General features: G+C 47.0%; 1 protein-coding gene across 1 annotated transcript in view; it reads left to right on the top strand.

The window, feature by feature from the left end:
• Nucleotides 1-17,997, top strand: part of LOC311104633 (short transient receptor potential channel 3-like) — a gene marked incomplete at both ends in the record, with an annotated part of 103,189 nt that overhangs the window by 47,227 nt on the left and 37,965 nt on the right. Inside the window, 2 exons of the mRNA XM_084146485.1 lie at nucleotides 7,080-7,244; nucleotides 15,236-15,452. Of these exons, the coding sequence (XP_084002611.1) occupies nucleotides 7,080-7,244; nucleotides 15,236-15,452 (382 nt within the window). The remainder of the gene's footprint in view (nucleotides 1-7,079; nucleotides 7,245-15,235; nucleotides 15,453-17,997) is intronic.

Genomic DNA, 17,997 nt, shown 5'->3' with positions numbered 1-17,997 from the left:
GCTAGCATCATAATAATACCAGCCAAGAAAACTAAACCAACTATAACCCACTGGGCTATCTGTGATCCCCAGGCCTCGAACAAACCCTCTGACCATGTGGTAAGCTGCCACCCCACTGGTCCCTGATGACGTTTGGCAGTGTCTGCAATACAATTGGCCAGATGAGTCACATTAAAGGCTACATCTGGGACAAAAGTGCAACACTCATCTCCAATTATTGCACACGTGCCACCCTGGCCTGCCAAAAGGTAGTCAAGCGCTTTCTGTTTTGCAGGACAAGTGTTCTAAATTGCTTAACTTCCCCATTTAGAGCCACTAGAGCATCTCTGGTGGCATTTCCCATTTTCTCAATTTTCATTGCCAAATCACGAATTTGATCAAGGGCACAAGCTACCCCATATAAAGGCACGAGCACACCCAGAAACCACGAGCCAGATGTCTGAACGTGAGTGATACCAGCAAGGGAGCGCTTTGTTCTCCTTTTATGAGGAGCAAACAGGCTTCTCTCATTTGCATCAGTTTCCTCTAGCACCCTCATTGCTGGAACCACAAAACCGACAGTACATGTGCCACCCCAGTTAGGGGGCAGGTTATAATAGGCGTTCTTACCACACAGACAATATGTTCCTGTTCAAATAAGGGGATCCCTTGACACAGCATTAACTTTCACAAAAATACAAAAATAGACAAATTATTTTTTCTGCAATTGTTCACTCCCTCCTGGTCCAGTGTACAATTGCAGACTGTCTCTCGCACATGATTACTACCTTTACCTTTAATACACCAGGGGGCCACCAGAGAACCCACAATGGGGACAGGGGGGTTACTACTATTATCAGGACGTGCATAAGCATCACAGAATTTGGGGGCTTTATACATCTGGTAAAAGGTCATGTCGTCTGGTCTCTTTGGGGGATAGGTTAAAGGGCGGGACTGACATCACACTTAGGGTGTAATTCACTCTCAGGGGGACCCCCATATATGGTAGTCCCTTGTTTCGCCCTTGAGGAGCAAGCCCACAGACCCAACATGACCTCTCACCAACTGTTGCTGTAGCCACCAACAGCTCTACTCAGAAAAAATGTTTGCTGTTCTTCGACAGGGTGGATGGTTCCTTCAATGCCCTCCCCTGTCTGCTGCTTCTAACTTCTGGGCCTATACTCCGGGCCTGCGTTGGTCCCTTTGGCTCAGGACTCCTTCTACGATGACCATCTACTTATAGTCATCATAGACTTGATATCTTCCTCTCTCAGTCTTCTTTCTCTTTCCTCTCTCATTCGTTATTTTTCTCCTTCTTCATGTTCTCTTTCACGTTCCTCTCTTTCCTTTTTATTGCGTTCTTCTCTCTCTTTCCTCTTGTCTGTTTCTTCTCTTACTCTGTCTTCCTCTTTCCGTCTCTGGGTTTAATCACTTTCCCATTGACCTGGAGAGGGACATGTTTCAGCAACGGGCATTATTGCTGCTGCTTCTTCTCTGCTCGCTCCACCTCCAGGCTGATAGGGAGGGGTGCCGATGCCAGAGTCTGGTAATTATCGGTCTTCATCATCACGTCTCTTTCGTCGTCTTCTCTTTTCCCTCTTCTTCTTTATTTTCTTTGTCCTTCTCAACATTGGCTTTCAACATCAAACCCTTTGTAGTTTTCTCCTTCTGTGTCTCAGCTTCTCTCTCCCATTTTCTAAAATCGTTCCACTTCACTTTCTTATTTTTCTCCTTTTCTGCTTTTTCAAGTACCTTTCGTGCTTCTTCCAGTTTGTCAGTACTCATAGTACCTTCAAAAGGGAACACGCCGTTCGTCCACTCGGTCCAGTTCTCTGTTTGCCCCAGTACCCCCTTACCAATTATTTTTACCATTATTGCCAGAGCCCCCCTGGGCTCCCAACATGGATCCTCCATCCTACTTTTTGAGTGCTTCCCACCCATTTTATTGGCTATTAATCTTATCCTTTACAGTCTAAGAATTAACAATCCACACTCTCCTTATTCACACAGGAGGCTATTCCTCCTGTCAAAAAGGTTAGTTATTCACACTTATTCTCTCATGCATGCATGTTCAACACACCCCTGTACAGTATTCAACTCCCACTTCTCTACTTTCACTACTCGTAGCTCTCAGGCTACATAGACATTTCTATTATGCCTACAAACAGTACTGCACCAAATCCCCTCTCTGGGATTTAGGATCCTTGTCACTACTTTTAATTTCACTACAAATTCATTTAAATTGACTTACTGAAATTCAGTGGGTTGTCCTGTTCAGATTCGTGAATGTGGTGCTTTCCCCCAGGCAGTCACCAGTGGAGGTCTGGTAAGTGCGGGTCCACATCGTCTTTAGTTGGACAGGAATTTCCCTCACTCTCCCACGGAGAGTGCCACCGGTGTCTCCTTTGCAAACCCTCACTGATGCCTTCCCCAGACAGAATCACACATCCAGTTCGTGACGACAGATTGTCGTGGAAATTACCACTAAGGACCCCAAAGTCAAGCTTAAATGAATGTATATTTATTCACGCCAGCGGAGAGATTACAGACAAACAGCACTTCATGTGGAGTTTAGTCAGAAGCTCTGACGAGGTATTTCCCCCTCAGCATATTAATACTATTGCTACAGATTACATAAAGATAGTCAAGTGCATCCTTTCTCAGCAAAGCGTTTGCTCCCAGAGACCGGTTGCAGAGGAGGAGAACACCTGGCAACCACAGTCTGGGTTTTCAGACAATATTTCCACTCCCGCTGAGCCGATCTTGTGAGAGCAAACCTCAGACACCCTGTCTGTTTACAACAGGCACATTTCTAAGTATGCAACAGGTCAAACATGTAGAATAAGTGTGAGACACTGAAGAAGATGAAAGAGACACAGTAAAATCCCACTACAGTAGTCCAGGGATATATGGGACCAGGGGCAGTGAGGAACAGGGAGTGGTTGGAGGCCAGCCGGAGCTTGCCGTAGAGTCTTATTCTGTGCACACAGTGCAGACGGCAATGAACGCGGAGACGTCAGGAACCATGGTGGGCCACCAAAAACGTTGTTGGATGAAAGCCAGGGTCCGACGGGAGCCAGGGTGGCAGGTCAGTCTAGAGGAATGTGCCCATTCCAGGACCGGGGAACAGGCAGAGTCCGGGACAAACATACAGTTAGCCAGGGACAGGACGGCCCCCACTCCGACGTTCGAGGCGTCGACCTCCACCACGAACTGACGGGACGGGTCCGAATGGATTAAGATGAGAGCTGTAGTGAATCGATGCTTGAGGTCCAGGAACGCCCGGTCAGCTGCTGGAGACCACGTGACCGGAACCTTGGGAGAGGTGAGTGCTGAGAGGGGGGAAGCCAAGGTGCTGTAACCAGGGTGCTGTAACCCCGGATGAAGCTGTGGTAGAAATGAGTAAACCCCAGGAAACGTTGCAGCTGCTCTCACCTTGTCAGGGTCCATCTGAATATTTCCTGCAGCAATGACGTATCCTAGGCAGGAAATGGTGGAGCGATGGAACTCACATTTCTCTGCTTTAACAAAAAGCTGGTTCTCCAGGAGACACTGAAGGACCTGTCAGATGTGGAGGACGTACTCTTGAGCTGAACAGGAAAAAACAAGGATGTTGTCAAGGTAGACAAACACGAACCGGTTCAACATGTCACGGAGCACATCGTTGACCGGGGCCTGGAACACTGCGGGAGCGTTGGTCAGTCCAAATGGCATAACAAGGTTCTCGTAGTGCCCGCTAGCCGTGTTAAAGGCTATCTTCCATTCATCTCCTTCCCGTATCCAAACCAGATGGTAGGTGTTCCGAATGTCCATCTTCGAGAAGATCGTCCCCCCCTGGAGATGCTCGAAAGCCGAGGAGATGAGTGGTAGAAGGTAGCAGTTTTTAACCGTGATGTCATTAAGGCCCCGGTAGTTGATACTCTGGAGGAGGCGAGTTGACAGCCATCGGTGATTCCCTAAGGAACTCGGGTGACATCGGATTCTCCCGGTGTTGTAGATGCCGGGGACTTCCGGGATTCCTTGGAGGCGAGCTGGGAGCCATGGACGAGCGAATGTGAGTGGGAACAGACCTCCTCTCCCTCCTACGTTCCCGTAGCCGCCCATCAATCCGTATGGTCAAGGCTATGAGAGTCGAGGTCCATGGGAAGCTCCCGGGCTGCGAGCTCATCTTTAACTACCTCCGATAATCCATGAAGGAACGTGTCGAACAGAGATTCCGGGTTCCAGGCACTCTCGACGGCCAAAGTGCAAAAATATACTGCGTAGTCTACCACACTACGGGAGACTTGACGCAGTTGAAGTAGCTTCCGAGCAGCCTCTCTCCCGGACAACGGAGAATCGAACACCTTTCTAACCTCCGCCACAAACTCCTCCAGACTGAGGCAAACGGTGGGTTGTTGCTCCCACACCGCCACCCAGGCGAGTGCCCTCCCGGACATCAGCGTTATCAGGTACGCTATCTTCGAGCGATCCGAGGGAAACGAATAGGGCTGCAGCTCGAAGATGAGGGAGCACTGGGAGAGAAGCGCCCGGAAGGTTCCTGGATCTCCAGCGTAGCACCGCTGGTAGCGGGGTTACTGAGAGTCTGGGGGGTTACTGTTATGGCTTGATGCCTAGTAGATCATCTGCGGAATTGCTCCAGACCCTCCCTGTTTCAGTCGATATTCTTCCGTTTTGTGCCTAATAAATACGACCCTCAACCTCCATTCCATTACTACATTATTGATGTAAATCCAATCAGCACCTTAGTTAGTTATATTAACTCTACAATAGGGTAAGAGAGTTTACATTGAATATTTACAGTGTAGAGCAGTACATTCTATGCTGAAAATGAGAATCAAATGTAGTAGCCTGAATAGGCAGTTCTTTACTAAAGCCACTAATGGTATTATTACTCATTGCCAATATAAATAATATATTAAAGGGGTAGTTCACCCAAATAACAAATTAACCTCATTTTCTTGGATAACTAACAAGAGAACTGGATCCTGAGAGTCAGTGACCCAAAAATGTTGCTTTATTTAAACAAATGGGAGTGGAAGAACCCCTAATAACATTCTAAACTAGTCAATTAACTAATTAGTTGGCTATATCATGGACCATGAAGCTGGAGCATGTTATAAAAAACTAACTCAATTACAAATTGCCACCTTTAAAGGCTTTATACTCTTATGTATGTGTATTCAGCCTATTTAATTGGCAAATATGTGCCAAATGACCATTTGCTCCATGTGTTAAAGTGGACAGTAGGGTGCAGTCCTGGGCCAAAAATGTATGTATTTTGTCGTTTTAAAAGTCAAACGTTTCCAAATAGTTCAGATAGTTGAATATAAATGGTCAACTCAAGGCAGCGTCATTAGTCTCTGTGATTTTAAGTTTGATATATACTATTGTATCATCATATCTGAAGTGTGCACCTGCTATGATTAATAATGCTGAGTGTTTGGTGTAATCACTGTGCCTTGCTGTTTTATGGTTGTTGTTATATTGTCATTATAGTTTATTTGTATGTATTATTATGTTGCTGCCTGTTGGCCAGGGCGCCCTTGAGATTTGCATTTAAATGGGACTCACAAGGTTAAAGAGGCAATCTGGAGTTCAAACAATAAATGCCGTAACCCCGCCACTTGTTTTGGAAAACATCTGAGAGATAGGGTTGGAGAAATATAACCATTCTCAAATTCATAGACAGCCATGGATGCAAGATCAAAATGATAGTTTTAACCATGGTTTGAGGCTATACAGTGTTTGTTTACCATTACAGTGTTTTCAAACAATGGAGTAAAAAAGCTTATATTTTGGGTTCTGATGGGGTAAGACAGTTGAACTAAGCTCATGATGCATTTATAACGTTATATTCTTCAAGAATCAATGGATATATATTATTCATCTAAAAGTCCAAAAATGGATGTAGCAATCACAGATTGCCCCTTTCAATTAATCATATAGATACATGAAATAAAACAAAATCCTTAGTTGGCACTTCAGACTAACTGAAACAAAAACCATGCCATTACAGTTAGCTTGTAAAATGGGAATCGCAAGGTTAAATAACACATCAAATAAATTAAATGTATAATTCACAGAGAACAGAGTTGCATAGCAAGTTGAATCCTTAGTTGGCACATTAGAAAATGTAATCAAATACCATTCCATCAGGATAATTATCTTTTAAAAGCTTTTGAAAAACTTTCAGGATGACCAAAACCACCATTAAATATTTTGAACACCTACACCTTACAGACATTTTGAGTTTCTACCTATAGATTTTTGGCCAGATTTTCTCACATTAAGTGTTTTAAAATGTCCTTATCCTGTAACTGCAAGGTTCATTTTCACCTCTCAACTTGTCCCAGGCTTTTAGTACATCCCTCACAGTCCACTCATCCCAATAATTTACGAATGTCACACATTTCTGCCTTTCCAAAGAATCTGGCATGCAGTGTCAATGAAACCCACAGAGAGAACTGTCCACTTCATTAATGGCTCGTGGGTTTTGATTAAACACTTCCATTACAGGGAACACCACCTCCCCAGGTCTCCCCACACCAGCCGCCACTGGCGAAAGCCTAATGCATTTCTCCCAGATTTGAAAAAGCCAGTTAATGTGATTATATGAGACGCTCTCTCTCTCTCTCTCTCTCTCTCTCTCTCTCTCTCTCTCTCTCTCTCTCTCTCTCTCTCTCTCTCTCTCTCTCTCTCTCTCTCTCTCTCTCTCTCTCTCTCACGCACCACACACACACACACACACACACACACACACACACACACACACACACACACACACACACACACACACACACACACACACACACACACACACACACACACACACACACACACACATACACACACTATAGGCCCACTTAAAATGCAAATGACCAACCAATGATTGGTGCCTACACTCCAGCAGTCCCTTTTCCTGGTTTCCGCCTGGTGCCTACAGAATAGATTCGGAACTGGGTCTTCATCCTCATTTTCCAGACTGAACTGTGTGGCAGCCTAGAGGATGAACCAGGCCTGCCACTCAGCCTCTTTTCTTCCCCAGACTGCTTCCCCATCGCATTAACTTTTCCTGTTCTCTCTCTCCTCCCCGACAGTTTGTGGCCCACCCCAACTGCCAGCAGCAGCTGCTGACGATCTGGTATGAGAACCTGTCGGGCCTGAGGGAACAGACCATCGCTGTGAAGTGCCTGGTGGTGGTGGCGGTGGCCGTGGGTCTGCCCCTATTGGTTGTGGGCTACTGGTTCGCCCCCTGCAGTCGGGTAAGAGTACCACGTCCACTGACATACCCGCTGAGTGTCATTTACCAACCTGAAACACTTTGGTAAGAATTTAGATGTAGTAGTAGTCAGAGCAATGTTGATGGAGTATGTTGTTCACAAAAGTGCACAAACGCTCGTACGAACGTGCACACTCACACATGCACACAGACCGGTTAACCAGGACTGCCGGAAAACGTGTGGCAAGGTGGCATTTGCAACAGCACTTTTCAATCAGTGTGGCAGTGCCACACCATTTTTTATTTAGTTTAATAAAATATATCGATGCAAAGCATTAAATAGGGGCAAAGTACTGTTTTTTGGTGTTTTTTTGCCTCATGATTTGTCAGCTCACGCACAATTTCTCTGTCCTTCACATTGGAGTGCTGCTGCAGGCTCTTTGCATGTCTTGACCAGTCAGATTCACGGAAATTGCAGGTTGCGCGGGCCGGGCACAAAGCTCAAGGCACGCTCTCCACTTTCCTCCGGTAATTATTTAGCAAGTGTCACATCACTCCCAACAGACACAAGCAACAACTCTATAAATAAATGTTGTAGCAGCCTACACCTAAACATTAGCGATCTGACATGCTGTATTGCATGGAAACAATACTATTTTTGAGTGTGATCAACTGTAGGCTACTAACAACAGAAGCTGCATAGTCCAGCCTACTATGCGCCTTGTCCCTCTGGCCAGGGTAAACGAAGCGGTAACGTTGGTTATTTATAGCCCATTTGGTTGTGAGAAAATGTGAATGGGATCAAATTTGGTTTATATTCAAACTTGGGCTGACTAGGCAACCTAGTTATTAGAACATAGTTATTTGCAACTCTTCAAAGTTCAAACCAATATAGATGATTGTCCCTGACCTGCTGTTTCGACTCTCTCTCTCGCTCTCTCTCTCTCTCTGACCTGCTGTCTCGACCTCTGAATGCTCGGCTATGAAAAGCCACCAACTGACATTTACTCCTAAGATGTTGAACTGTTGCACCCTCTTTAACCAATGTGGTTATTATTTCACCCTGTTGGTCATCTATGAACATTTGAACGTCTTGAAGAACGATCTGGCCTTAATGGCCATGTACTCTTATAATCTCCACCCATCACAGTCTGAAGAGGACTGGCCAACCCTCGGAGCCTGGTTCCACTCCAGGTTTCTTCCTAGGTTCCTGGCATTCTAGGTAGTATTTTCTAGCCACTGTGCTTCTACATTGCTTGCTCATTGGGGTTTTAGGCTGGGTATCTGTATAGCACTTTGTGACAACTGCTGATGTAAAAAGGGCTTTATAAAATCAATTAGATTGATTGAATTTGATTGATAATTGTTTTGCGATATGAAAAGTAATATACGCCAAGAGAGTATAGATAGAAGTCTGGCATGCAAGGCCACCCACCTCCATCATTCCTGCCACTCAGAACCTCACAGGTAGATCAACTGGAGTATGTCCAGGCTGTAGATTTCAATTTGAAATACAGAGGCTGTGTTGGGACAAAATTCACCAATTGTGATCCCTTCAATTATCTCAACTCAAACCAGAGCATATGAAGAGTATCGTGTCTAGCTCATATAATTACATATAGAATAGTAATGTATAGGGCCTCGTGTCCATTACCCGAACTGTTCCTCTTAAAAGTAAAACAAAGATATTTACAGCCACCTGTGATTTAAGTAAGTAAGTCTAGGAGTGTGAGAGTGTAGTGTGTTTATTTGATTATATTCACTAACCCTGCTCTGCCCAGGTGGTTTATGGGTACATGCCAGTAGTATAACGAGTCTCTTGCTACGCTCCAATGAATGTTAGTGTTACATTTTATATATTTAGGGACGTTGTTTACCCTCTGATAAAGCCAAGACTAAGAATGTGTGTTTTAATCATAAAGGATTTTAGGACTGGAGAGGAGCAGAGCCACAGCACAGCATTTTAATGGGTTAGGTGTGTGGGTACAATGCCAATCTGGGTTGTTGGCATCATTACAACGGCTGGCATCATTTGGATTCAGGGGTGGCACCTTGAGAGCACTTTGATTTGTTTTTCAGGAGACGGGGTCGTTCAGGTGCTTTGATGGCCAATTGGTAGGAATAGAAAAGTGAATTCAACAGACTAGGAGTACCTTTTCTAGTATGCTTTAGCACGTAATTGTATAACACAGATGTATGAAAAAAACATTTCAAGGCTTGGAACAGTTGTATACATCATTAACGACACCAACAAAGTTTGTTAGATTTTCTGAAGAAAGTCTAAATCAAATACTACAACCACCTCAACTGAATTGATTTGTGTTTGTTTTGAAATTACTCCAGACTTCACTATAAACTAATTTCAATCAGGTTAAGTGGTTGTAGCATAGTTACTCTATAGACTTCTTATCGACTGAATTCTCGCTTTGCATCCCACTGATCCCACTGAAGGCTTTACTTGCAATGATTGATATGTGGTTGTTTTACCTACATACAGTTGAAGTCGGAAGTTTACATACACCAAATACATTTAAACTCCGTTTTTGTCACGCTCGTTGAAGGACGGGTCAGACCAAGGCGCAGCGTGAAATGCATACATGTTTATTCAAAAGATAAACACACGAACAAAAAACAACGTAACGTGAAGTCCTCAGGCTAAACACAATACAAGCCTCTACACGGAACAAGATCCCACAACTAATGAGTGCCAACAGGCTACTTAAGTATGATCCCCAATCAGAGACAACGAGTGACAGCTGCCTCTGATTGGGAATCACACCCGGCCAAACATAGAAACACACAACATAGAATGCAAACATAGAAATACTAACATAGATATCTACACCCTGACTCAACATACAAGAGTCCCATAAGTCAGGGTGTGACAGTACCCCCCCCCCCAAAGGTGCGGACTCCGACCTCACAAACCTTACATAACAGGGTAGGGTCCGGGTGGGCATTCCGCCTCGGAGGCGGATCCGGCTCCGGGCGTGACGACCACATTCTCTCAGCCTCCCCGTTGCGCCCCTGGTCTGGTCTGGACCTCGGCGCGCTGCTTCCCCTCTCCTTCCTCCCACGATACACCAAGCCCTGTCTGGACCCTGGTGTGGGAGACCCCGAACCTGGAGAAGGGCTGACGTCTGGGTCTGGACTGGAGCCGCTGACCGGAGCTGGACTAGGCACCGGTGGAGCCGACTGCTCTGGCTCCGGAGTGAAGCTGCTGACCGGAGCTGGACTATGCACCGGTGGAGCGGACTTCTCTGGCTCCGGAGTGGAGCTGCTGACCGGAGCTGGATCAGCCACCGGTGGAGCGGACTGCTCTGGCTCCGGAGTGGAGCAGCTGACCGGTGCCCGACCAGGCACCGGTGGAACGGGCACGGGCCGTGCCGGACTGGACACACGCACCACTGGTCTGGTGCGAGGAGCAGGCACGGGCCGGGCCGGACTGGGAACACGCACCACTGGCTTGGTGCGGGGAGCAGGAACGAGCCGGGCCGAACTGGGAACACGCACCACTGGCTTGGTGCGGGGAGCAGGAACGGGCCGGGCCGGACTGGAGACACGCACCACAGGTCTGGTGCGAGGAGCAGGAACGGGCCGGGCCGGGCTAGTGACATGCACCACAGGCTTGGTGCGGGGAGCAGGCATGGGCCGTACCGGACTGGGAACACGCACCACTGGCTTGGTGCGAGGAACAGGAACGGGCCGGGCCGGACTGGCGACACGCACCACTGGCTTGGTGCGGGGAGCAGGTACGGGCCGTACCGGACTGGGAACACGCACCACTGGCTTGGTGCGAGGAGCAGGCACGGGCCGGGCCGGACTGGGAACACGCACCACTGGCTTGGTGCGGGGAGCAGGAACGAGCCGGGCCGAACTGGGAACACGCACCACTGGCTTGGTGCGGGGAGCAGGAACGGGCCGGGCCGGACTGGAGACACGCACCACAGGTCTGGTGCGAGGAGCAGGAACGGGCCGGGCCGGGCTAGTGACATGCACCACAGGCTTGGTGCGGGGAGCAGGCATGGGCCGTACCGGACTGGGAACACGCACCACTGGCTTGGTGCGAGGAACAGGAACGGGCCGGGCCGGACTGGCGACACGCACCACTGGCTTGGTGCGGGGAGCAGGTACGGGCCGTACCGGACTGGGAACACGCACCACTGGCTTGGTGCGAGGAACAGGAACGGGCCGGGCCGGACTGGGCACACGCACCACTAGCTTGGTGCGAGACGCAGGCACAAGGTGTACCGGACTGGGAACTGACGTTAGACATCTCCGACTGTGCCAGTCTTTCACTCTCCACACCCAGTCCTCCTCCCGTGAGGACTCCTCCCTGAGCCCCCACGAGTGCAGTGGTCGGGGCTCTTCTCCATCGATCCCGATCACCCTTTTAGCACCCCCCCCCCCCAGAAATGTTCTTGGGGCTGTCTCTCGGGCTTCCACCTCGGCCGGCGCCTTCTGCGTTGCCGTTGCTCCTCTCTAAACCGGGCCTCCACTGTCTCCTCCCAAGGACGGCGATCCATCCCAGCCTGAATCTCCTCCCATGTCCAGGATCTCCTCCCATGTCCACGATGTCTGCTCCTGGGCACGCTGCTTGGTCCATTTTTGGTGGGATCTTCTGTAACGCTCGTTGAAGGATGGGTCAGACCAAGGCGCAGCGTGAAATGCATACATGTTTATTCAAAAGATATACACACAAACAAAAAACAACGTAACGTGATGTCCTCAGGCTAAACACAATACAAGCCTCTACACTGAACAAGATCCCACAACTAATGAGTGCCAACAGGCTACTTAAGTATGATCCCCAATCAGAGACAACGAGTGACAGCTGCCTCTGATTGGGAATCACACCCGGCCAAACATAGAAACATACAACATAGAATGCAAACATAGAAATACTAACATAGATATCTACACCCTGACTCAACATACAAGAGTCCGGAAGTCAGGGCGTGACAGTTTTTCACAATTCCTGACATTTAATCGTGGTAAAAATTCCCTGTTTTAGGTCAGTTAGGATCACCACTTTATTTTAAGAATGTGAAATGGCAGAATAATTGTAGAGAGAATGATTTATTTCAGCTTTTATTTATTTCATCACATTCCCAGTGGGTCAGAAGTTTACATACACTCAATTAGTATTTGGTAGCATTGCCTTTAAATTGTTTAACTTTGGTCAAACGTTTCGTCTAGCCTTCCACAAGCTTCCCACAATAAGTTGGGTGAATTTTGGCCCATTCCTCCTGACAGAGCTGGTGTAACTGAGTCAGGTTTGTAGGCCTCCTTGCTCGCACAAGCTTTTTCAGTTCTGCCCACACATTTTCTATAGGATTGAGGTCAGGGCTTTGTGATGGCCACTCCAATACCTTGACTTTGTTGTCCTTAAGCCATTTTGGCACAACTTTGGAAGAATGCTTGGGGTCATTGTACATTTGGAAGACCAATTCCAAGCATCTGCCTCTAACCCTAGGAAGCTCTTTGCCACATTCTCATCCCTGCTGAATCCCCCCCCCCCCCCTCCTCTCTCTCTGTGGATGACTTCGTCAACCACTTTGAAAAGAAGGTTGACGACATCCGATCCTCGTTTGTTAAGTCTAATGACACTGCTGGTCCTGCTCACACTGCCCTACCCTATGCTTTGACTTCTTTCTCCCCTCTCTCTCCAGATAAAATCCTGCGACTTGTGACTGCAGGCCGCCCAACAACCTGCCCGCTTGACCCCATCCCCTCCTCTCTTCTCCAGACCATCTCCGGTGACCTTCTCCCCTACCTCACCTCGCTGATCAACTCATCCTTGACCGCTGGCTATGTCCCTTCCGTCTTCAAGAGAGCGAGAGTTGCACCCCTTCTCAAAAAACCAACACTCGATTCCACTGATGTCAACAACTACAGACCAGTATCCCTTCTTTCTTTTCTTTCCAAAACTATTGAGCGTGCCGTCTTTAGCCAACTCTCTTGCTATCTCTCTCAGAATGACCTTCTTGATCCAAACCAGTCAGGTTTCAGGACTGGTCATTCAACTGAGACTGCTCTTCTCTGTGTCACGGAGGCTCTCCGCACTGCTAAAGCTAACTCTCTCTCCTCTGCTCTTGTCCTTCTAGACCTGTCTGCTGCCTTTGATACTGTGAACCATCAGATCCTCCTCTCCACCCTCTCCGAGCTGGGCATCTCCGGCGCGGCTCACTCCTGGATTGCGTCCTACCTGACCGGTCGCTCCTACCAAGTGGCGTGGTGAGAAGCTGTCTCCGCACCACGTGCTCTCACCACTGGTGTCCCCCAGGGCTCAGTTCTAGGCCCTCTCCTATTCTCCCTATACACCAAGTCACTTGGCTCTGTCATATCCTCACATGGCCTCTCCTATCATTGCTACGCTGACGATACACAACTAATCTTCTCCTTTCCCCCTTCTGATAACCAGGTGGCGAATCGCATCTCTGCATGTCTGGCAGACATATCAGTATGGATGACGGATCACCACCTCAAGCTGAACCCTGGCAAGACGGAGCTGCTCTTCCTCCCGGTGAAGGACTGCCCGTTCCATGATCTCGCCATCACGGTTGACAACTCCGTTGTGTCCTCCTCCCAGAGTGCGAAGAGCCTTGGCGTGACCCTGGACAACACCCTGTCGTTCTCCGCTAACATCAAGGCTGTGACCCGATCCTGCAGGTTCATGCTGTACAACATTCGGAGAGTACGACCATGCCTTACACAGGAAGCGGCACAGGTCCTAATCCAGGCACTTGTCATATCCCGTCTGGATTACTGCAACTCGCTGTTGGCTGGGCTCCCTGCCTGTGCCATTAAACCCCTACAACTCATCCAGAATGCCGCAGCCCGTCTGGTGTTCAACCTTCCCAAGTTCTCTCACGTCACCCCACTCCTCCGCACACTCCACTGGCTTCCAGTTGAAGCTCGCATCTGCTACAAGACCATGGTGCTTGCCTACGGAGCTGTGAGGGGATCGGCACCTCTGTACCTTCAGGCTCTGATCAGTCCCTACACCCAAACGAGGGCATTGCGTTCATCCACCTCTGGCCTGCTGGCTCCCCTTCCTCTGCGGAAGCATAGTTCCCGCTCAGCCCAGTCAAAACTGTTCGCTGCTCTGGCACCCCAATGGTGGAACAAGCTCCCTCACGACGCCAGGACAGCGGAGTCACTCACCACCTTCCGGAGACATTTGAAACCCCACCTCTTTAAGGAATACCTGGGATAGGATAAAGTAATCCTTCTACCCCCCCCCCCCCCCCCCCACAAAAAAAAAAAAAAACATATTGTAAAGTGGTTATCCCACTGGCTATAGGGTGAATGCACCAATTTGTAAGTCGCTCTGGATAAGAGCGTCTGCTAAATGACGTAAATGTAAATGTAAATAAGTTAAATGCACCAATTTGTAAGTCGCTCTGGATAAGAGCGTCTGCTAAATGATGTAAATGTAATGTAAATGATGTCTTGAGATGTTGCTTCAATATATCCACATATTTTTCCTTCCTCATGATGCCATCTATTTTGTGAAGTTTTTTTCTGAGGTCTTGGCTGATTTATTTTGATTTTCCCATGATGTCAAGTAAAGAGGCACTGAGTTTGAAGGTAGGCCTTGAAATACATCCACAGGAACACCTCCAATTGACTCAAATGATGTCAATTAGCCTATCAGAATCTTCTAAAGCCATGACATCATTTTCTGGAATTTTCCAAGCTGTTTAAAGGCACAGTCAACTTAGTGTATGTAAACTTCTGACCCACTGGAATTGTGATACAGTGAATTATAAGTGAAATAATCTGTCTGTAAACAATTGTTGGAAAAATTACTTGCGTCATGCACAAAGTAGATGTCCTAACCAACTTGCCAAAACTATAGTTTGTTAACAAGAAATTTGTGGAGTGGTTGAAAAACGAGTTTTAATGACTCCAACCTAAGTGTATGTAAACTTCCGACCTAAACTGTAAGTTGAATGCACTGATTGTAAGTCACTCTGGATAAAAGCAAAATGACTGAAGTGTAAATGTGATCCTTCTTATTTTCTGTAGCTGGGCAATGCCCTGCGCAGCCCCTTCATGAAGTTTGTGGCCCATGCCGCCTCCTTCATCCTCTTCCTGTGCCTGCTGTTGTTCAACGCATCAGACCGCTTCGAGGGCATCACCACCATGCCAAACGTGACCGTCACTGACCATCCCATGCAGATCTACCGGGTCAAGACCACTGAATTCAGCTGGACCGAGATCCTCATCATGGTCTGGGTCACAGGTGAGATAACATTTTGTGGTACTGTGAAGGGTTGACGGCACCAGAGGGGCTTGAAAAGGTGTGGTCAAAGGCAAGGAGATATATCAGAGTCATGTTTCAGGGTGCAAAAATATTCCATAAAGCTTCATATTGAATTTGGCCTTTACTGCAATAGGCCATAAAATTGCATTAAATAACACATTCATAAATTACAAAACAGACAGTCAAAAAGTAAATGATAAGGAATAAGGTTTTGAAATGTCTATCCTATATTTAGGAGATATAATAAGCTTCATGAGGTAGTCACCTGGAATGCATTTCAATTAACAGGTGTGCCTTGTTAAAAGTTAATTTGTGGAATTTCTTTCCTTCTTAATGCTTTTGAGCCAATCAGTTGTCCATATTATGGCAATAACAGCTCAAATAAGCAAAGAGAAACGGCAGTCCATCATTAATTTAAGACATGAAGGTCAGTCAATCCGGAAAGTTTCAAGAACTTTGAAAGTTTCTTAAAGTGCAGTCACATCAAACACTATGATGAAACTGGCTCTCATGAGGACTGCCACAGGAAAGGAAGACCCAGAGTTACCTCTGCTGCAGAGGATAAGTTCATTAGAGTTAACTGTACCTCAGATTGCAGCCCAAATAAATGCTTCACAGACACATCTCAACATCAACTGTTCAGAGGAGACTGCGTGAATCAGGCCTTCATGGTCGAATTGCTGCAAAGAAACCACTACTAAATGACACCAATAAGAAGAAGAGATTGCTTGGACCAAGAAACACGAGCAATGGACATTAGACCGGTGGAAATCTGTCCTTTGGTCTGATGAGTCCAAATTGGAGATTTCTGGTTCCAACCGCCATGTCTTTGTGAGACGCAAAGTAGGTGAACGGATGATCTCTGCATGTGTGGTTCCCACTGTGAAGCATGAAGGAGGAGGTGTGGTGGTGTGGGGGTGCTTTGCTGGTGACACTGTCTGTGATTTATTTAGAATTCAAGGCACATTTAACCAGCATGGCTACCACAGCATTATGTAGCGATACGCCATCCCATCTGGTTTGCGCTTAGTGGGACTATCATTTGTTTTTCAACAGGACAATGACCCAACACACCTCCAGGCTGTGTAAGGGCTATTTGACCAAGAAGGGGAGTGATGGAGTGCTGCATTAGATTACCTGGCCTCCACAATCACCTGAAAGTGGTGGCAATTGTTACTGAGTGGACTATCCTGGTTAGATTAAAATTAAATTAAATATAGCATTTAAAACACAGCAGCTGTATGGCACAATCGTCAGGAGACTATCTCTGCCTTTAAAACACTGATATAAACACTGACAGTAATGAGGTCTTTTCAATGAAAAGTGAACAATTTCAATTCACTTTCCATAGCTTCACTGGTCAGTTGTACTTAATGCTTAACAGCCAGACTGATCTAAATTGGAACGAGCAGGTGACAATGCATACTTGCGAGCGAGAGGATCGGGGAACTCTCTGGGGAGAGCGAAATCAGTTGAGATTTTGGCGAGGAGCAGTCTTCAGTCCCCCTGCGGCTCCCGGAAGATTGAAATACCAATTATGGTGACACATCCGCAAATGGACCTTCTCCTTCCTCTCCTCTACCCAACAGTCTCCATTCTGTTCTCAGCATGGGGAAGATTCCAGGATTGTGTTCATTTGGCATCAAATGGAAGAAAACGGACTGAAACAGGCAGGAACTACCTGGACTTGTCCAATAAGAAACACCAATTTTAGTTTTCTGTTGCAAAATGTTTTAAATCGGTTTCCGTTGCGTGCCCAAATGAACACGGCCCTCATCGGACCCGGTCGAGGGTGACACCATTGACAGGTACTGCAGGTTTTGACTAGATTGGATACAGTTTATCCCTAAATCTACTTTTCGTAGCAAGTTAGGCAAACTTACATAGCAGGTTAGGAAAATTAACGTAGCAGGTTAGGAGAATTAGGTTAAGGTTAGGAAAAGGGTTAAGGTTAGGGTTAGCTAAAATGCGAAACATTTAAACTTTTGATGTCAATTTGACATAAGCTGTATTCTATCTAGACATGACCGATGTTGCGAGGTCGCTCCGCCATTAAAGATGCATCTCGTTTGGTCGGATAGGAAGTTATTATAATGAGTCACTACCGGCCTTTTGACATGACCCAAGAGGTCCTCTGACCTTCATTTACCAAACCACAGTACGGTATGAAGATGGGCAGAAACTGCTTTTCCAATAGAAATCCCTGATCTCACTTGTAGGCGGTATCATGGGGATGTTGGCTAGCTAAGCTCATGTGCAAAAGCACGTCATCAAGTCTAACGGTCATCTTGTGCCGAACTGCACATGTGCAGGGCGTCAAATCAAAGGCATTCCTTCGATATAAAGTTGTTTTTCACAAAAATGAAAGCGGGTCAGTTTGTCACTTTCAACTACTTAAGACATTGGCTCGGTTGTGCCTTTAGATTTTGCGAAAATTAACAACTAAGGAAGAATCTTTCACTTCTCTCATTGACTTCTCAAACTCCGGCCTGGTCTGCTTGGTCTGTTTCGCAAGCATTCCCGG

Source organism: Coregonus lavaretus, assembly GCF_964263955.1.
Source record: "Coregonus lavaretus genome assembly, chromosome: 29".
NCBI lineage: Eukaryota > Metazoa > Chordata > Actinopteri > Salmoniformes > Salmonidae > Coregonus > Coregonus lavaretus.
Note: the sequence above shows the minus strand (reverse complement) of the source record. Positions and strands in the feature narration are given on the sequence as shown.